The sequence below is a fragment of the Rana temporaria genome, chromosome 7, assembly GCF_905171775.1.
Source record: "Rana temporaria chromosome 7, aRanTem1.1, whole genome shotgun sequence".
NCBI lineage: Eukaryota > Metazoa > Chordata > Amphibia > Anura > Ranidae > Rana > Rana temporaria.
In genome coordinates this window covers 91,905,689-91,927,773 of record NC_053495.1, presented here as the reverse complement: position 1 = coordinate 91,927,773, position 22,085 = coordinate 91,905,689, and the positions used below count along the sequence as shown (strand labels likewise).

At 43.7% G+C, this 22,085-nt stretch overlaps 1 protein-coding gene across 2 annotated transcripts in view; it reads left to right on the top strand.

The window, feature by feature from the left end:
• Positions 1–22,085, top strand: part of LOC120945484 (ATR interacting protein) — a 292,609-nt gene that overhangs the window by 117,903 nt on the left and 152,621 nt on the right. For both annotated transcript variants that reach the window (XM_040359654.1, XM_040359653.1), the window contains exons 4-5: positions 19,157–19,327; positions 19,994–20,097. In XM_040359654.1, coding sequence (XP_040215588.1) covers positions 19,157–19,327; positions 19,994–20,097 — 275 coding nt within the window. The remainder of the gene's footprint in view (positions 1–19,156; positions 19,328–19,993; positions 20,098–22,085) is intronic.

The window sequence follows — 22,085 nt, the reverse complement described above, 5'->3', positions numbered from 1 at the left end:
ATAAATTAATATAAACAGTGAAGTCCTTTGTGTCTTCTACAAGTGAGACACAGAAAAAATGTGCACCATAAAAGTGCATAAATCGTGAACAAATGGTGAACAAGTTATTTTAGAAAATTCAATAACAAAGTCCATAAACTGGAATTCCGACCCAGACAGCACCCAGTGTGGAGATGATTGACAGTTGTGACCCGCCACCATATGGACTGAGGCTTACCACAGGATAATTTGATAACAGCGTTAATCAAATTATTGCAGGATACTTCCAGAACACCGGATTATGGCCAGACATACACCAGGTCACGATCCCTTTAAGAAATCCACGATGGGGTGCAGCAGCATGTAATAGCGAATAGCGTCCTCATAGCATGTCACAGCCCAGTCAGTGTCAACATAAAAGGAAGGAGACCGCACATAGGGTAGTATGCACTAACAGGTTTTAATTAAAAAAGATTTAAAACTACTTACAGACGAATGTAAATAGAGAGCGAATAAACATTTGCCGGCCGGCATCTAACAGGAGCCCTTCCTGTACGCGGTGAATCTTTTTTAATTAAAACCTGTTAGTGCATACTACCCTATGTGCGGTCTCCTTCCTTTTATGTTGACACTGACTGGGCTGTGACATGCTATGAGGACGCTATTCGCTATTACATGCTGCTGCACCCCATCGTGGATTTCTTAAAGGGATCGTGACCTGGTGTATGTCTGGCCATAATCCGGTGTTCTGGAAGTATCCTGCAATAATTTGATTAACGCTGTTATCAAATTATCCTGTGGTAAGCCTCAGTCCACAGTCACAACTGTCAATCATCTCCACACTGGGTGCTGTCTGGGTCGGAATTCCAGTTTATGGACTTTGTTATTGAATTTTCTAAAATAACTTGTTCACCATTTGTTCACGATTTATGCACTTTTATGGTGCACATTTTTTCTGTGTCTCACTTGTAGAAGACACAAAGGACTTCACTGTTTATATTAATTTATTATTGGTTGGCGCAATTTTTTCCTTTTTATATAACCATACAAAATAGTTGTATATAGATTGGTTGGAAAAACAAATGTTACATAAAATTCAAATAATAATTGTGCTACAAAAAAGCTTGAATTTCAATTAAAACACACGCTGAATGGGATTGTAATACAAGGACACAGCAATTCTAAACTTCCCTGTAGAATCCATAATCTTGTAAAAATGGCAATAAGACAACGTATGTTTTTCACTATTTCAACCCGTTACTATACTGCAGGTAAGTAAGTGGTTAACAACGTGAAATACAATTGGACGTTTTTTATGTCAATATAATGGAAACTAAGCAAATTAAAAATATTGAACATTTTATATTTTTTTAGAAAAATCTACAGGGCGGTTATTGATTCGAGGGAAATTTTGATTATACAACTGTATAATGATAATTAAGTAAATATTTAAGATAACACAAATGTATAAAAGGTAACAATCAACATGACATAATTACCCATTCCAAAATAGCTACTGGTCTGAATTACTGGTTACAGCGTTTTTTAGAATGGCTGCTTTGGCTTTCAAGATGGCTACTCTTAAAGAGGAATTGCTTCTTGCGACCTCCAAGTTTCAAAGCATAAGGTGTCCAGGAATCTTCATGAATGTACAGTTGTGTTCAGAATTATTCAACCCCCCAATGCTGTAAAGGGTTTTAGGGAATTTAGTGTACATTTGTAATTGTATTCAGAATGAAATCCTACAAGGACTTCTTAAAGAACCATATGCAACTAAAATTACATCAATTGGTTTTGTAATACAGTAGTAAATGTTTATTTTGTGAATTCTTCATTTACACAATTATTCAACCCCTTAAAGACTACCACTCTGAAGAACAGAGGTTCATTGAAGTGTTTTCAATCAGGTATTGAAAACACCTGTGGATGTCAGGGAGCAGCAATAAAGCCTAATAAGCACCAATCAGGCAGCTTTAAAATGACTGTGATACTCAGCTCCTTCTAGACATTTACTGGTGTGGTTACAAACATGGTGAAGTCAAGAGAATGGTCCGGGAAGACAAGAGAAGAGGTGATTACTCTTCACAGGAAGGGCAATGGCTATAAGAAGATTGCAAAGATGTTAAACATACCAAGAAACACCATAGGAAGCATCATTCTCAAATTCAAGGCAAAGGGCACTGTTGAAACGCTACCTGGTCGTGACAGAAAGAAGATGCTGACTTCGACTGCTGTGCGCTACCTGAAGCGTAGAGTGGAGAAAAGTCCCCTTGTGACAGCTGAGGAACTGACAAAAGATTTGTCAGATGTGGGTACTGAAGTTTCTGCTAAGACAATACGGCGCACACTGCGTAATGAAGGCCTCCATGCCAGAACTCCCAGGCGCACCCCCTTGCTGTCTCCAAAGAATAAGAAGATTCGACTGCAGTATGCAATAATCATGTGGACAAGCCACAGAAGTTTTGGGATTGTGTTCTGTGGACTGATGAAACAAAATTAGAAGTGTTTGGGCCCATGGATCAACGCTATGTTTGGAGGAGGAAGAACAAGGCCTATGATGAAAAGAACACCTTGCCTACTATGAAGCATGGCGGGGGGTCAATCATGCTTTGGGGCTCTTTTGCTTCTGCAGGTACAGGGAAGCTTCAGCGTGTGCAAGGTACCATGAATTCTCTTCAGTACCAGGAGATATTTGATGACAATGTGATGCAGTCCGTCACAAACCTGAGGCTTGGGAGACGTTGGACCTTTCAACAGGACAATGATCCCAAGCATACCTCCAAGTCCACTAGAGCATGGTTGCAGATTAAAGGCTGGAACATTTTGGAGTGGCCATCGCAGTCACCAGACTTAAATCCGATTGAGAACCTCTGGTGGGAATTAAAGCAGTTGCAGTGCGCAAGCCTAAGAATGTGACTGAACTGGAGGCTTTTGCCCATGACGAATGGGCGAAGATACCCGTAGATCGCTGCAAGACACTTGTGTCAAGCTATGCTTCAAGTTTAAAAGCTGTTATAACCAGGCCCGGATTGGCCAATAGGGAGAACCGGGATATTTCCAGATGGGCTGGTCGGGTTGTGGGCCGCTGCCTCGACAAATAGTGCCCATTTGTGTTGAGTATTCTCTTCCCTCAGCCAGCTCATTGATTACAGGGAGGCGCGGCGCATCGAATCACTCCCCCTTCCCACACTCCCCTACCTTAGTCACACAAGCCTGAAAGCACTGCAGGTCCCGGACAAAGGGCGGGACTTTTCAAGTTACAAAGCAGATGATAGGTTGCTAGCAACCAAGCCTTTAACTTGAAAAGTCACTCCCTTTGTCTGGAGCTGCCATGCTGCTTCCAGGCTTGTGTGACTAAGGTAAGAGCAGGCAGCACTTTAAGAGAGGCGGCAATAGCGGCGCACATGCACTGCCTGAGGACCTGGGGCTCCCTCGATCTAGTGTGCAGTGTCATGCTTGTACTGCATCGCTGGCGCCGCTGTCACTGGCTGCAGTGCCAAGACCCACTTCAAGGGTCTCACAAAGCCCCTGCTTCCCTGCACAAACTGGTTGCTAGCCATGGCCCGCTTTGTGTCTAGCAACCAGTGACGTCAGGAGAGAAGGACTGAGCGGCGGTTCACCACCATTCATTGCAGAGGATTTAACTTCCTCCTCCTCCCTAGCTCCACCCCCCTCCTCCCTGTATGTCCCCTCAGCAAATGATAGGAGCGACGAGCAGTCTGACCAAGGATCAGAAACTGTGCTGCCTGCCTCCTCTCCCCTCGAGGCGCCACTATCAGAAGAGGACTCTTCTGATGGTTTCTATACTTTGTGGGCAGCAGAACAGCATGAGATCGGAGCAGCTGTGTGTGTAAAGTGAACAGCCGTGGGCTCTTCTTCCCCCCTTTCCCTGTCCTCCCTCTCCTCCCTCATGCTGCTGTCTAAGTTTCTTCCTCCTTTTCCTCCCAGCTGCCAGGGAAAAAAAACAAAAGAGGGAAAAGACGATTTTGGGAGAAATAGTCCCAATAACTGGCTGGCTCATTGCACTCAATTCCAAGGAAGGGGGAGGGGGACTGCTGCCCCCAGCATGCCTGAAGGGAAGGGAGAGAGAGCCGGGCTATGAGTGACAGGCTGCATCTGGTGACAGGCAAAAGTGACAAATGACAAACTACATCTGGTGACAGGCATTGGTGACAAGTGACACGCTGCATCTGGTGACAGGCATTGGTGACAAGTGACAGACTGCATCTGGTGACAGGCATTGGTGACAAGTGACACGCTGCATCTGGTGACAGGCATTGGTGACAAGTGACAGACTGCATCTGGTGACAGGCAATGGTGACAAGTGACAGGCTGCATCTGGTGACAGGCATTGGTGACAAGTGACAGACTGCATCTGGTGACAGGCAATGGTGACAAGTGACAGGCTGCATCTGGTGACAGGCATTGGTGACACGCTGCATCTGGTGACAGGCATTGGTGACAAGTGACAGGCTGCATCTGGTGACAGGCAATGGTGACAAGTGACAGGCTGCATCTGGTGACAGGCAATGGTGACAAGTGACAGGCTGCATCTGGTAACAGGCAATGGTGACAAGTGACAGGTTGCATCTGGTGACAGGCATTGGTGACAAGTGACACGCTGCATCTGGTGACAGGCATTGGTGACAAGTGACAGGCTGCATCTGGTGACTGGCAATGGTGACAAGTGACAGGCTGCATCTGGTGACAGGCAATGGTGACAAGTGACAGGCTGCATCTGGTGACAGGCTGCATCTGGTGACAGGCAATGGTGACAAGTGACAGGCTGCATCTGGTGACAGGCAATGGTGACAAGTGACAGGCTGCATCTGGTGACTGGCATTGGTGACACGTGACACGCTGCATCTGGTGACAGGCATTGGTGACAAGTGACACGCTGCATCTGGTGACAGGCATTGGTGACAAGTGACAGGCTGCATCTGGTGACTGGCAATGGTGACAAGTGACAGGCTGCATCTGGTGACAGGCAATGGTGACAAGTGACAGGCTGCATCTGGTGACAGGCAATGGTGACAAGTGACAGGCTGCATCTGGTGACTGGCATTGGTGACAAGTGACAGGCTGCATCTGGTGACAGGCTGCATCTGGTGACAGGCAATGGTGACAAGTGACAGGCTGCATCTGGTGACAGGCAATGGTGACAAGTGACAGGCTGCATCTGGTGACTGGCATTGGTGACACGTGACACGCTGCATCTGGTGACAGGCATTGGTGACAAGTGACACGCTGCATCTGGTGACAGGCATTGGTGACAAGTGACAGGCTGCATCTGGTGACTGGCAATGGTGACAAGTGACAGGCTGCATCTGGTGACAGGCAATGGTGACAAGTGACAGGCTGCATCTGGTGACAGGCATTGGTGACACGCTGCATCTGGTGACAGGCATTGGTGACAAGTGACAGGCTGCATCTGGTGACAGGCAATGGTGACAAGTGACAGGCTGCATCTGGTGACAGGCAATGGTGACAAGTGACAGGTTGCATCTGGTGACAGGCATTGGTGACAAGTGACACGCTGCATCTGGTGACAGGCATTGGTGACAAGTGACAGGCTGCATCTGGTGACTGGCAATGGTGACAAGTGACAGGCTGCATCTGGTGACAGGCTGCATCTGGTGACAGGCAATGGTGACAAGTGACAGGCTGCATCTGGTGACAGGCAATGGTGACAAGTGACAGGCTGCATCTGGTGACTGGCATTGGTGACAAGTGACAGGCTGCATCTGGTGACAGGCTGCATCTGGTGACAGGCAATGGTGACAAGTGACAGGCTGCATCTGGTGACAGGCAATGGTGACAAGTGACAGGCTGCATCTGGTGACTGGCATTGGTGACACGCTGCATCTGGTGACAGGCATTGGTGACAAGTGACACGCTGCATCTGGTGACAGGCATTGGTGACAAGTGACAGGCTGCATCTGGTGACTGGCAATGGTGACAAGTGACAGGCTGCATCTGGTGACAGGCAATGGTGACAAGTGACAGGCTGCATCTGGTGACAGGCAATGGTGACAAGTGACAGGTTGCATCTGGTGACAGGCATTGGTGACAAGTGACACGCTGCATCTGGTGACAGGCATTGGTGACAAGTGACAGGCTGCATCTGGTGACTGGCAATGGTGACAAGTGACAGGCTGCATCTGGTGACTGGCAATGGTGACAAGTGACAGGCTGCATCTGGTGACTGGCAATGGTGACAAGTGACAGGCTGCATCTGGTGACAGGCTGCATCTGGTGACAGGCTGCATCTGGTGACAGGCAATGGTGACAAGTGACAGGCTGCATCAGGTGACAGGCAATGGTGACAAGTGACAGGCTGCATCTGGTGACTGGCAATGGTGACAAGTGACAGGCTGCATCTGGTGACTGGCAATGGTGACAAGTGACAGGCTGCATCTGGTGACAGGCAATGGTGACAAGTGACAGGCTTCATTTGGTGACAGGCAATGGTGACAAGTGACAGGCTGCATCTGGTGACCGGCAATGGTGACAAGTGACAGGCTGCATCTGGTGACAGGCATTGGTGACAGGCTGCATCTGGTGACTGGCAATGGTGACAAGTGACAGGCTGCATCTGGTGACAGGCAATGGTGACAAGTGACAGGTTGCATCTGGTGACAGGCATTGGTGACAAGTGACACGCTGCATCTGGTGACAGGCATTGGTGATAAGTGACAGGCTGCATCTGGTGACAGGCAATGGTGACAAGTGACAGGCTGCATCTTGTGGCAGGCTATTGGTGTCAAGTGATGGCAATTGGCACACTGTATCTGGTGGCAGGCAAAGATGGCAAGTAACAAGCTGCATCTGGTGACAAGTGACAAGCTCGGGGCTCCCACTGATTCTACATTATGGTGAGTTGAACTATTTCATTATATATTACAATGTAATAATATAAATAATGTGATTTGATCATCCTGACACCATATCAATCATAATGTTAGGATGATTTATGTGCTAACACTAGCCATTCGCCCGACAAATCACCCGCTGCCGAATTCCCTGTCAACCCTGAGACTATACCCCCCCCCCCATCTTTTTCGGAGAAGGGGGGGGTATTCCTGAATGTCAGTTTGGAAATGTGGTCAGCCTAGCTACCACTGCAGCGCTGCTGTTGCTGTGGAGAGAAAGGGTCGGAGCTTTCGTGGCGCTAAACAATTCTCTTTGCAGGAAGGGGCATGTCTCTTTGCAGCAGGGGGTATGTCTCTTTGTGTTATGGAAATATCTCTTTGTGTTATGGAAATGTCTCTTTGCTGGATGGGTGTAGGATTATTATTATTTTTTTTGGGGGGGGCAGCATTTCATTCTTGGGCCCAGGCAGCACAATGTCTTGGGCCGGCCCTGAGTAAGAGAGTGTGGAGAGTGTGGGGAGGAGGGGGGGTGCTGAATTGATAAAAAGGGACAGTCAGACTGGGGAGGGAATGCTGAATTGATAAAAAGGGACAGTCAGACTGGGGAGAGGGAGGTGGGATACTGAGTTGATGAAAGGGACAGTCAGACTGTGATGGAGTGAGTCTGTAATGGAGCTGGGAATGTGTAATGGAGCTGGGAATGTGTAATGGAGCTGGGTCCTGTTATGTAATGGAGCTGGGTCCTGTTATGTAATGGAGCTGGGTCCTGTTATGTAATGGAGCTGGGAATGTGTAATGGAGCTGGGAATGTGTAATGGGAATGTGTAATGGAGCTGGGTCCTGTTATGTAATGGAGCTGGGGATGTGTAAAGGAGCTGGGAATGTGTAATGGAGCTGGGTCCTGTTATGTAATGGAGCTGGGAATGTGTAATGGAGCTGGGTCCTGTTATGTAATGGAGCTGGGTCCTGTTATGTAATGGAGCTGGGTCCTGTTATGTAATGGAGCTGGGGATGTGTAATGGAGCTGGGAATGTGTAATGGAGCTGGGAATGTGTAATGGAGCTGGGAATGTGTAATGGAGCTGGGTCCTGTTATGTAATGGAAATAAGTGGGGGATGGGTGCGCTATGAATTAATATTTATATAATAAAAACTGTGCAAATATATAAATATGTGAAACACCTGTGAATAATGATAACTCTAACATTAAAGTCCATGTGCACTTGATTGAATGTGAAATCAAGCCCAGATACCCATAGTAATGAACTTGGTAAGAACTGGGCTCAAGTGAATTAGTCCAGTGATGGTGAACGAAAACAAAAAAGAAAAACGTCCCAAAGAAGATCCTCAGAGGAAAAAAACTGAAGAAAATAGTGCTTCCAATGTATTCCACCTTCACCATATGACCAAACACCCGAAGTGGATAAGTGAAATGGCTCCTTACCAGATGGATATGTCCCTTAGTTTGATATCAAACAAGGAGACATATATAGCTTAAAACAGGATCACTTTGTAGAGTCTGCTGTATCCTAGCAAGGATGTGAATACCAGTCTTGGACGTCCCAATATATAACATGAAAGACAGAATGGTGCCAATATAGTGTAGTAGGTTTATTAAAATTAAAAAGGCTTAACATAAAAGGAGCCAAATGGCCGCCTACCATAAGGAGTGCCTGTGACCCGGCACTGAGGCTGTATCGCGTAGGGTTGGTGTGTCACAATGTATACCACGAGTGTATACCGCTGTTTCGACCTCTCATCGGTGGAGCGTGCGTTCCACCTCGGCAATGTCCGGAACCAGCGTTGGCAGGAAGTGACGTTTCGTGCGTGGTTGAGTGCCGCCCCGACGTACGTTTCGTTGGGAACGTCTTCAGGAGGCGTGAAGACGTTCCCAACGAAACGTACGTCGGGGCGGCACTCAACCACGCACGAAACGTCACTTCCTGCCAACGCTGGTTCCGGACATTGCCGAGGTGGAACGCACGCTCCACCGATGAGAGGTCGAAACAGCGGTATACACTCGTGGTATACATTGTGACACACCAACCCTACGCGATACAGCCTCAGTGCCGGGTCACAGGCACTCCTTATGGTAGGCGGCCATTTGGCTCCTTTTATGTTAAGCCTTTTTAATTTTAATAAACCTACTACACTATATTGGCACCATTCTGTCTTTCATGTTATATATTGGGACGTCCAAGACTGGTATTCACATCCTTGCTAGGATACAGCAGACTCTACAAAGTGATCCTGTTTTAAGCTATATATGTCTCCTTGTTTGATATCAAACTAAGGGACATATCCATCTGGTAAGGAGCCATTTCACTTATCCACTTCGGGTGTTTGGTCATATGGTGAAGGTGGAATACATTGGAAGCACTATTTTCTTCAGTTTTTTTCCTCTGAGGATCTTCTTTGGGACGTTTTTCTTTTTTGTTTTCGTTCACCATCACTGGACTAATTCACTTGAGCCCAGTTCTTACCAAGTTCATTACTATGGGTATCTGGGCTTGATTTCACATTCAATCAAGTGCACATGGACTTTAATGTTAGAGTTATCATTATTCACAGGTGTTTCACATATTTATATATTTGCACAGTTTTTATTATATAAATATTAATTCATAGCGCACCCATCCCCCACTTATTTCCTATGTTATAATCTTTTGATTATTTTTTGGGTAGCTGCTTATACACATTTATTTATTTAATTTTTTGGCGCGAGATAGCACATACACTGTTATGTAATGGAGCTGGTAATGTGTAATGGAGCTGGTAATGTGTAATGGAGCTGGGTCCTGTTATGTAATGGAGCTGGGAATGTGTAATGGAGCTGGGTCCTGTTATGTAATGGAGCTGGGGATGTGTAATGGAGCTGGGTCCTGTTATGTAATGGAGCTGGGGATGTGTAATGGAGCTGGGTCATGTTATGTAATGGAGCTGGGGATGTGTAATGGAGCTGGGAATGTGTAATGGAGCTGGGTCCTGTTATGTAATGGAGCTGGGAGTGTGTAATGGAGCTGGGTCCTGTTATGTAATGGAGCTGGGAATGTGTAATGGAGCTGGGAGTGTGTAATGGAGCTGGGAATGTGTAATGGAGCTGGGTCCTGTTATGTAATGGATCTGGGAGTGTGTAATGGAGCTGGGAGTGTGTAATGGAGCTGGGTCCTGTTATGTAATGGAGCTGGGAGTGTGTAATGGAGCTGGGAGTGTGTAATGGAGCTGGGAGTGTGTAATGGAGCTGGGAATGATATTTATTAATACAAATTCTTAAAGAAAATAGATTCTGATACTGTCCTGTTATTTATTGTTCTAATAAATCTTCACTGTGAAGCAAAACTTAGGTTACTGTATTTGCACTGAATTGGATTATTTTTTGGAAAAATACTGTGAATTACAGGCTGTAGAGAACAGTGCGCCATTGCAAACTTAGGCCCCTTTCACATTGAGCCGTTTTTCATGCGGTACAGCGCTAAAAATAGCGGTGCTATACCGCATGAAAAAATCGTGCCCTGCAGGCTTCAATGTGAAAGCCCGAAGGCTTTCACACTGAAGCGGTGCGGTAGCAGGACCGCTCCAAAAGTCCTGCTAGCTGCATCTTTGGAGCGGTATAGGAGCGGTGTGTTTACCGCGCCCTCCCATTGAAATCAATGGGAAACCGCGGTAATACCGCCCGCAAGGGCGGTATTGACCCTTTTTCGGCCGCTAGGGGGGGTTAAAACCTCACCAATAGCGCCCAAATACCGCGGTAAATATGACGGCATAGCAGCGCTAAAATCGCGCTGCTATACTGCCACCGCGGCTCTATCCCCAATGTGAAAGCAGCCTTATATTTTGAGGTTTTAATTACATTATTTTAATAGTCGTGAACTAAAGTGGGCTGGTCTAAGGCATGAAACTCCAGGGCTGAAAATGAGTCCCACTCCGGCCCTGGTTATAACTGTAAAAGGATGTTGTACTAAGATTGAATGTCACTTGGGGGTTGAATAAAACTGATTAATGATGTGAGCACAGAAAAGACATTTGTGGTTATTTCATTATAAATGTTATGTTATATTTGTCTGACCTACACGTGCCTCTTTGATCTAATTGTAAGCAGGATGACATGATGATCAAAATCAATGTCACACTGGGCAAAACAATCAATTTCAGTGGGGGTTGAATAATTTTGAATACAACTGTAGAAGTGTGAGTTGATGAATGGTGTATGTGTCTGCGTGTATGATTGCGTGTCCTCTCATGGCATCTATCTTGCTTCTAAATACCATGTCGGACAATAGGATGATAAAATTATACTAAGCTCAGCCCAAAAGGTATGGCTTATTTTCCTTTGGTTGGAAAAAAAATCTAATGATTAACTCTTGTGAAATCAGGTAATTTTAACCTTCAACCACACACACACACACACACACACACACACACATGTCTGAGGGAAGAAAAACTTGTTCTAAACTATCGGTTAAAGAATATGTTCTATTTTCATCATGTGTATCTGTTTGTATTATATTGATGCTCAATAATTAATATATATAGATATACACCCTGTTCCAAATTATTATGCCAATGATATTTTTCTAATTTACCCAAATAATTGATGTAAACAGTGAGCATAATTCTCATGTTATCAACTATTAAGAGTACAATTCAAATTTTATTGAACAAACCTCCTAATATTTTTTTATTTTTTTTCAAAATAAAAAACTTAAAATGCACTGTTCCAAATTATTACGCACAGTAAGTTTCAAAACACTTTATAGGTTGTAAACAACTGAAAATTGTCATTTGTTGTGTTTGCAGCATATTTTTTTCAATCAAAAGCTATTTCAATTAAATTTTTAAACAACTTTTTAAAAATTTCAACAGGTCACGTTAAATTTTAACATAGGACTCCTTATTTGATGGCAGCTTCACAAGTCTTGCATCCAATGAATTTATAATTTTTTTGGACAGTTAATGCTTGAATTTGTTTGCAAGATGTCAGAATAGCCTCCCAGAGCTGCTTTTTGGATGTAAACTGCCTCCCAACCTCAGATCTTTTGCTCGAAGGATGCTCCGAAGGTTCTTGTAACGGTCACCACGGTTTACGATATTCCATTCCATCAACCACGACAGCTTATCCGACAATCTACAATCCAGCAGACAGAACCCATTGGATTTTTCCCCTGAATAAACAAGACATACGCTCTGTTCTCTGGTTTCAAAATGTATGAATGAATCTTTCATGGTACACTCTCCGCTTTTTATGCAGTTACAGGCATGTTACAGTAATCAAAGGAACAAAGACACACTCCACCCACACATCACACAATGAGGCTTTAATCACAATCCACAGACTTTTCGGCACCGGTCTGGCATAAATAACATGACCTAATTACTACACCTGAGAAGTCAGACGTTCAGACTCTGACCTGCTATTCCCACCACATAGTATCATCAATAGACTTTTCACACAAACCGTGTCGTTAGCATCACTCAATGGAATGTCTTAGGAGCAGACCTAATTGGCACAACAGAATGCAATCACAGCTTTCATCACTACAGCCAGGGAGTTGGAGGGAATTAACATCTTTCAATTAACCTGTTGAGTTCAGAACAACTTGTAATATTTCAAGATATCCTGCAAAACATGAATTATCATTTATCAGTCACCCTATGCCTAAAAGTGGCACAGGGTGACCCAATAGTCATTAGTGACGCTGGCACAGGAGTACCCCCCATCCTTCAAAAGTCTCTGGGTGTCACGGGTCATTCCGTTACAGTTCTCAATAGGATTGAGGTCAGGGGAGGATGGAGGCCACACCATGACTTTCTCTCTCTCCTTTTATCCCCATAGCAGCCATTGATGCAGAGGTATTCTTTGCAGCATGAGTCATTGTCATGCATGAAGATGATTTTATTACGCAAAGCATAGTTCTTCCTTCTGTACCAGGGAAGGAAGCCAGGTTGCACGACCGCGCAATTGTCAGTTAAAGCAACGCAGTGCCAAATCGCATAAAGTGCTCTGGTCTCTGGGCAGCCAAATGGTCTGGGACTGAAGCGGTAACCACTTGCCGACGGCTGGCCGTTATATGACATCCTCGGCTTTGTGGGGGTATATCTAAATGATGCCTGCAGCTACAGGCATCATTCAGATATCGGCTTTTTCAGCTGGTGATTTTCCTACACCATTAGAACCATCATAGTGGCTGGTCCCGCCGCCCTCCGGTGCTTCCACCGACTCACCTCTGTGATCGGTGAGTCTGAGAACAGATCCGCCGGCCCCGGATCTTTATCGTAGAGATTTCCGGCAGACCAAATGGTCGCCGGAGTGTCTATGATCATCTGAGGCCGGGCGTGATGTTATGACATAACGCCCGGCCTCTGCATTTAAACAAACGGTGCCACCTCTGCTGAGAAGCCGAGATCAGGGTTTTTTTTTTTGCCAGCAACAGCAAAGATCTTCAGGTCCGTGTGAAGCAATACACTGGACAAAATTTTATAGGGCTGCTTTCACACTAATGTGCTGCGGTTTACCCACACCACAGGTGCAGTGCTGTGTACTTGCAGCTTTCCTGTGAGTTTGCTATGCTTACCCATATGCTTCTATTGTATCCTGCAAGTTTGGTGCACTTTTTGAATGCAGTCGTTTTGGTGGGCTTTCAGAAAGTGCACCACACCTGCAGGATATAATGGAAGTCAATGGCAAAGCGCAGCTAACCCAGGAAAGTTGCAGATGCACTTCTCTGCACCCTGCTAAGCAGGGAATGAAAACCACCAGCGCCCCAGTAAAAGCAGTACACACACTCATTAGGCACATATTTAACCCTTTGAGCACTCTATCGCCCCCTTCCTGCCCAGTGTCATTAGTGCATATTAGCACTGATCATTGTAATGTCTGTGTGCTGTCCGCTATAAGTTGCTGATTACCATCCTTACAAGTATTAGAAAAAAATAAAAATATTCCAGTATATATTCCATAGTCTGGTTTGCTTGAAAGCTATAGCATCTACAATCGATACACTTTTTTTTTTTTTTTTTTTTTTTTTACCAAAGACATGTAGCTGAATAGCTTTTTGGCCAAAATGTATTAATTTTTTTTTTTTTTACTTGATTTACGATTTTTAGCGCTACTTTGACATTTCTGCAGACAAATTGCAGACAAATTGGGCACTTTTGACCAATTTTTGGGACTATTGACATTTATACAGTGATCAGTGCTATGAAAATGCACGGATTACTGTGTAAATGTCACTGGTAGGGAAAGGGTTAACACTAGGTGGCGATCAAGGGGTTAAATGTGTGTTCCCTCAGTGTGTTCTAATTGTATGGGGATAGGACTGACTAGGGGAGGAGACCTATCATTGTTCCTACTTTGTAGGAACAAACGATAGGTCTCCTCTCCCATGACAGAACAGGTATTTGTGTGTTTATACACACACATCCCAGTGCTGGCTCTCGTGCACGCGATCGCATTGCGGTGGCTCTTAAAGGGGATCATGTCCTCGTATGGGGTTTTTGCACAGCCGTGTCATTCTGCCGCAGTATATCTGTGTGAGACGGTCGGCAAGCGGTTAAAGACGAAATGTGAGAAGTTGAAAAAACAAACATACATACTGGCTTTAAGCTTGCTTGACTACTGATCACTCAGTTCTCGGGTCCGCTTTGAGACGGTCACCGCTCTGTGCTCTGCCCCTCCAGCACTTAGTGGAGCGCCAGGCTGTGGAGCAGGCGGAAGCGGCTGGTCGCTGTCAATTTTTTCATTCATGTTCCCAACTTTTCACTTTGTCGAAGTTGAGAATCTGTGTCTTCCATGCTTTTGCAACCATCTTTTTCGTGGCCAAGAAATATATGTTGCGAGCGCTTTCTTGTTTGGTAGCGCCTTCTACACAAACTGATAGAAGTACCTCCCAAGGATCTTTTTCTAAATTTGTGTAGTACCAAATTTACCATGTTGTATACCCTTATCCACAGTCGTTTGACCTTTGTGTATGTTCCATATATGCTTCATAACACCTATGTTTTAGCATCCCCTAAAGTATGTGGGAGGGTAGGTAGGCAGACATTTAGCAATTCTAGCTGGAGTAAAGTACTACGGGGACAGTACTTTGAAAGAGTTTTCTAATGTTGTTGTGATGTTGTGGGAAGAACGGAATAGTGCTTCCCAAATTTTATTGCAGGTCTTATGGGTATGTGTGGCACTAAAGTCCGTTTTGCAGTTAGTTGGTGTGCTTAGGATGGAGGAGTATAGTAGGGAAATTAGATCTTGGGTTGTAGGGGCCATCGGGCATTTGGTTTCAAATGCTGTTGCTGTCGTTGGCCAATCATGTTTTCTTGTCAGTGATTCCAGCAGATGCCAAATTTGAAGGTAATGACGTTTTTCAGTCAGGGACAATGCCCCAAGTGGACAACAGAGACTGAACCGTCGTCTGACTCTTGTTTTACCACCAGTGATAGTTCTGGGGACTTCAATATTTAGGTGGGTGGGACCAGATCGATGTCTACTGTATCATTAAGGGTCCAGAAAGGTGCACCCTTTCCCGCATACAGTTGAACAAGAGGAGCTATCTGAGCCGATTTTGTAACAGTAAGTGATATTCGACATCGCCAGCCCTCCCTGAATCCTAGGTCTGAGAGTAAGTGTCTAATGGGCAAAACTCTAAAGGGATAAAGCAGTTTAGGCAGGAGCATTTTTTTTTTATAGCATATTTCCGCCCCAGCCAGGAAATGTGCATTTTATTCCATGACTCTAGTAGTCGAGTCAGAGTTCTAATGAGAAGAAGGTAGTTGGCTCTGTATAAGGCGGAGTATGTCTGAGCAAGCATCATCTCAAGATAAGGGATAGAGTTGGACCATTGGAAGGAGAATTGAGCTTGCGCTATCTGGCGAGTAGCGTCTGGCAAAGAAACATTCAGCACTGTGGATTTGATCTGATTGACATAGAGACCTGAAATGGAGGAAAAGCCGTTAAACCAGGATATCAAGTTGGGAAGTGTGATTTGAGGAGATGTAATGTACATCAAGATGTTGTCTGCCAACATGGCTAATTTATGGTTTGCACTGGCCAATCAATACCCCTGATGTCAGGACTCAAACAGCTGTGTGCAGCAAGGGGTCTATAAAGAGAAGTGGGAATCCCTGGTGAGTACCTCGAGCTATAGGGAAGGAAGGAGATTTGTGTCCCATTTATACTTCAGTGGCTGAGGGGTCACTATACAGAGCAGCCATTTAGGGAATGAGTCGCCCACACCCCTATGGGTCAGGGCCGCTCTTAAGTAGGTTCAGGATAGGGTTCGAATGCTTTGCAAATGTGGGTGCTTGCGGGTGAGCCCAAGTGTGGTGTATGAGTGAGTGTTCCATGGATGTTGTCCGTGGCCTGCCCAAGAGGCACAAAGCCCACCTAGACTTTGGATCGTAGCGAGCACTTTGGCCAGGATTTTTAGGTCGACATTAAGGTGAGAGATGGGATGGAAGTTTGCCCAGGATTGGGAATATTTATCCAGCTTAGGATAACATGGTTTTAGATAGGCTTTGACAATGCTTAAGGCTATAGAAGAGCGAGTAGGAAAAATGATTGCTCTAACCAAGTGATATGACAAAAATATATATAGTGTAAGATTAATAGGAACCGGCGCCAATGTATAATAGTGATAAATAGTATAGCAAGTGCTGCTCCAAAATTAGTAATACTAATACAGAAATAAATAAAATGAAAAGGGCGCAACAAGTTAAACCAATACACTGCGTGTCAAAGAAATTTTTAAATATGGTCCAAAAATGTCCATATAAGCAGCTGCCCCTGCCTTCCCTCAAGCTGCTTTCTCACCCTGCTATGCCTGGCACATGATTTTAACTCTAAGTGTTTTTTTACAATAAATAAGACGGTATTATACTATCTTTGTGTTTGTTTTTTTGTGGCTCAATGTGCTGGAGCCTTAAACTTTGCAGATTGCAGCAACACCTAAGGGGCTTATAACGGTTTTACATCTAAGCTTATGAAGTGCATTATTTATTTATTTTTAATCCCTAATTTTATTGGGGTGCGTGGATACAGATTACTCTGTCAGCCTTCCGCAGGCTATGATCAAAGGATCTGGACCACAGTTCTCCTACATGCCTGATTGGTAAATGTTATGGCCTTTTATTTCTGGTGAGCACATTTATTTGGCACTTCAGGTGAAGCACTCTTTTTGAATATATACACTTCACTGCAAAGGAAGCACGGTGGTGGCTGTTGGAAGACCCGAATTTCAGCACTGTTTATTTAACACGGACTGTGTATTTATTTATTTATTTATTTATTTATTTATTTATCTTTTGCTTATATGGAAAAAAAATGACAGTGCTTGTGATAGCCTAAATACTAAAAGCTCAAAAGCATGCGATCCAAAAAGAAACAAGCGTGCAACCACTAATTGATTAATTGAGTGTCAAACAGTGAAAAAGTTTAAATTGTAAAAAATAGGTAACTTCAAAAGTGTACACAAAAATAAAGTCTGTGTAAAAACAATAGTCCATATGAACATATTCACAAGTGAACTGCTGTGTGAAAGAAACTTTTAGAATCAAGAGCCTGGCGGGAAAAGCCTCACTGTGGTCGGATGAGTACCCTTTCCCTGGATTAAAGAACAGGTGGATTGTATCGTTGCCGGCAGGCTGCTGCATCAGGCTCTTATGATCTCTATATTCTAAAGTTCCGACTTCTCTGATAAGTGGAATTGTTGTTATATCGTTTGGCTGCAGAAATATCAAAGTTTCCAAATACTGGATGTTCCTTAAAGTTTTGACCATTTATATGGACTTTTTTTTTTTTTTCATACAGCACAGTTTATATCAGTTCACTTGTGAATACGTTCATATGGACTATTTTTACATAGACATTATTTGTGTGTATATGTACACTTTTAAAGTTGCCTATTTTTTACAATTTAAAGTTTTTCACTGTTTGACACTCAATCAATTGGTGGTTGCACGCTTGTTTCTTTTTGTATCACATAGAAGAGCGAGGTAAGGTGCGGAACCACTATGTCCGGTAGCTTTTTGTAGAATAGAGCCCTAAATCCGTCTGGGCCTGGGCGTTTGTGGGGTTTTAGATCTTAAAATAACCTGTCCTACTTCCCTATTCTTGATGTCGGCTCCCAGGGTTTCCCGGTGGGCTGGCTTTAAAGATGGCAGGGCCGTTTCATTAAAAAAGGAATTAAGATCTTGAGAGGGCAGATCTCTTGGGAAGGAATAGCGTTTCAACAGGTGGCGGTGGTGAAATTCATCGAGGATCTTGACTGGGTTAGATGTGCGGGCATAGAATCCTGGTTCTGAGAGAGATGGCAGGCTCCCTGGGGGCAAAGGATTTCAGCTTATTTTCCAACATGGTACCAGGCTTGTTACCGTTGGCATAACATTTTTGTTTGGTCCACCATAAATGGCATTCTGCTCTCTGTCAGGCACAGATCTAGGTCTCTCCTAAGTCAGTCAACATCCGTTCTGTTGCCCTTACAAGGGTTTTGCTTCAGCAGGGTTGTGGCTGCATCTAACTCTGATTCCAGTAGAGAAATCTGCACCTGCCTCTTTTCCAGTGGGATGCCTATTGTATTAGGTGGCCTCGGATTAACGCCTTATTTGCTTACCATAAGGTGAATGGCGATTGAACTGAGCCCACATTAAGTTGAACGTATTCTGTTGATCAAAGTCGTAAATCTTCTATTAAGGAAGACTGGGAAAGTAGGGAATCATTCAGACACCAGGATGATGGAGGTTTGAGCATGAATGATTTTTAGGTAGCAAGAATTGGGTCATGGTCAGACCAAAGGACAGTTAAGATAGTGGCAGACAAAACCTGGGGAATGAGCTGTCTAGGAACAAAAACATGGTCAATTCGGGAGTAGCTGTGTTGAGATGCATCCCTCATGAAAATCCCTAGTTTCTACCCAGGTAGCCATTACACAATCTAATGTAGTATAAATAACTCAGCAATGATGCATATTTTTTCCCCAATGAGTGAGGGGAAATCTTGCAACACAGGGAGTGAAAGCGAAAATCCTTTTTTTTTTTTTTTATGCAAGGGGATGCTAGAACCTGTCAGATATTTACTGACTTCTCATTCCCTGTTGCAGATTTTTTCTTTCTTCTTGTCTGCTAAAAACCTGGCAAGGGTTCTAATTCTTCCCCATGCTATACAAATCTAAGGGGAGAAAAAGTTTTGGATAAGGATGCACTTTCAGCAGTGAACAAAAGATAAAAAATGTGCAAGTTTTATAAAGCATAGTAATATATTTTATTTTTAAATGATTAACATAAGGCTTATTTACTGATGCCCTCTTTCAATTTTTTCAGCTCACTGCTCTTCAAGATGATCTATTGGTCAAGAATGGTGAAATTAAAGTCTTGAGAGATGCACTTCATCAAACAGAGTACAGCCTGGAACAGCAGAAAACTGCACATGTACAACTGGAAAATGAGAGGACTCGGCTACAAAGTGAGAAGGAAAAGGAATTTCTTAAAAAAGTATGTATCTGGAAATGTGTTGTATGTGACTAAACGCAATATATAAAAGGTGTAATGAAAAATTAAATTTTTGTTTATGATGATTTTTGCTTTTAGAAGTTTTAATTTATATATAAATTGTCTATATAACGTTTACTTAATATTATCCATTATGGCTGTTGGTGTTTAAAGAGGAGCTTCAGTTAGATGTGCAAAAAGTTAAAATGAACAGCTACAAATACTGTAGCTGCTGACTTTTAATAAACAGACACTTGCCTGTCCAAGGATCTAGTGCTGTCCTCAACCGAACGATTCTTTACTGGTCTTTGGGTTCCTGGCAGTAGCATCTTAACTGTGGATAGATGGTTTTGACTGCTTGTGGCTTCAAAGCTGGCTGCGCATGCGTGAGCCTCACTACAGTTTTGTGAATAGTCCCACAGCCTTCTGGGACCTCTGATGTTTCCCAGGAAGGTTGCGAGCAGGGGGGAAGCTTCTGCTCAGATTGTGTAGGAGGAGGTGGAAGAGTTGAACTTCCTCTTTTTATGTAAAGCTCAATCTCAAGAAGTTAAGCCATGTCTTTATTAATTAGCAGCTATATTTTAGCATAGATTGGTAACACTTAAAATCTAAAACAATACATTTTTCTTTTCTTAAACACACCGGTGTGTCTTTTTTTTTTTGTTATAGGTTCAGTCACTGCAGTCAGAATTGCAGTTTAAAGATGCAGAAATGAATGAACTGAAGTCAAAGTTACAGAGCTGTGAGCGAAGGACTGCTTTGCCCCAAGTTAGGTACGTGGTTACTTTGGCAGTAAGTATATAAGTTAACCAATTTGCATATACTTGCACATATGCATTATCTCACAAAAGTGAGTACACCCCTCACATTTTTGTAAATATTTTATTATATCTTTTTATGTAACAACACTGAAGAAATTACACTTTGCTACAATGTAAAGTAGTGAGTGTACAGCTTGTGTATCGGTGTAAATTTTCTGTCCCCTTAAAATAACTCAACACACAGCCATTAATGTCTAAACCGCTGGAAACAAAAGTGAGTACACCCCTAAGTGAAAATATCCAAATTGGGCCCAAAGTGTCAATATTTTGTGTGGCCACCATTATTTTCCAGCACTGACTTAACCCTCTTGGGTTTTGAAAAAGGGTGAAAAATTAAGGTAGTCGAGCGAGAGAGATAACATGGAGGAGGACGACTCCCTCACTTGAAATCACACTGGGGTGCCCGGAACAACTTTTTCCAAAAGGAAAGGTGATAAGCAGGCCATTCCCAATATGATGTCCATGAACAGTGCATGCCAGAGCACATCACTTCATAGCCCTCACACCCTAGACACCATAACCTCTGGAGAATCTAAATCACGCAGGCCCATTACATGTGTCTACCTACTTCAGTTTGTTCTCATTACCATCAGATGTCAACACCCATGCAATCCAATTCTGCTGCGGACCAAAAAAGGGTCCTATGCAAGTTCGGTCCGAATGTGCTTTCAGCCATACTTTATTTATGACTGAATTTGCATCGCACGGACATCGCATGTGATTTGCACTGCAGTGCAAAAGCTGACTCCGTTCAGCCATTGAATCAAAACTAGAAAAAAACAAACGAGGCGTCTCCACTCGCTAGAAATGCTGAAAGAGAAGTCACAGCATCAAGACCTTAAAATAGAATCCCTTTTAAGGCTGGATTCACACCTATGCATTTTTAGTGCTTTTGCATTTTGCAGATTTGCATTAGTTTATTTAACATGGTTTCCTATGGAACACGTTCTGTAGTGCAAGTCTTCAAAAAGCACTAAAAATGCATAGGTGTGAATACAGCCTAAAGCCTGCTAGAAGCCACAATCCCTATCTGATCCCCACATTAGAAGCCATCTTCAGGTAGATACTGCAGAGGGATCATGCCAATCACAATTGAAGTCAACAACGCAGTCTGTCTGCCAATGCAAGACCAAGATAAACCAAAGGCTGTGATTTGAAAACTACATAAATACACAGCAAATAATTCATTATGCCAAAATTGCCACTGAACAGTGTTTGTGGTTTTGTTTTTTTAATGGTGGTCAAATGTTTTTCCTAACCTCTCCAAGTGCACTTTAATGATGTAGAATTATCTTTGTAAACTAAATCAGCTTGGCAAAAGTGGGGTCTCTTTGGCTGGGGTTATCCTTTCTGCTCGATTTGGAAAACAAAATAATCACTCTGATAAAATAGGGTAAATCTAGTTGGTCTCAGACAACTGTATTTTCCTGTGGTAAACATCCCTGACTGGAGAGTGATGGAATAGATCACCATTTCCCACTCCTAAGGAACCCTAAAGGACCAGCCAGACTAGATATAGAAGACTGCATCAAGGCCCTGCAGCTCTCCAACACATTTTGCTTGGACACACTGGAGGATTGCATGGGCCACAAGTTCCTGCCTTCTGATTTAGAATTTTGCCCTTAGGTATGTGCATTGCATGGCTGAGCTTTTTCCTTAACATTCTCAGTGCACTTCAGATGGCAGCTAATTTCCCCAAGTCTGATGGGAGCCCCTTTGACACCCTTTTATAGTTATGCCCATATAGCTGAACTCAACATTTGTAGGCTCATACCTTGGGGAGTTTCTCTGATCAGCTCATGTGCCTGACCCTAATTGTTAATTTGATTGTTAACTGTATTACCCTCAGGCTGAGTTCACACTATCGCCACATGCAGCTCACAGCAGGGGTCCGGCTCGCCCCTGTTTTACCTTTGCAGCCCAATTTTTGGCTGAATTCG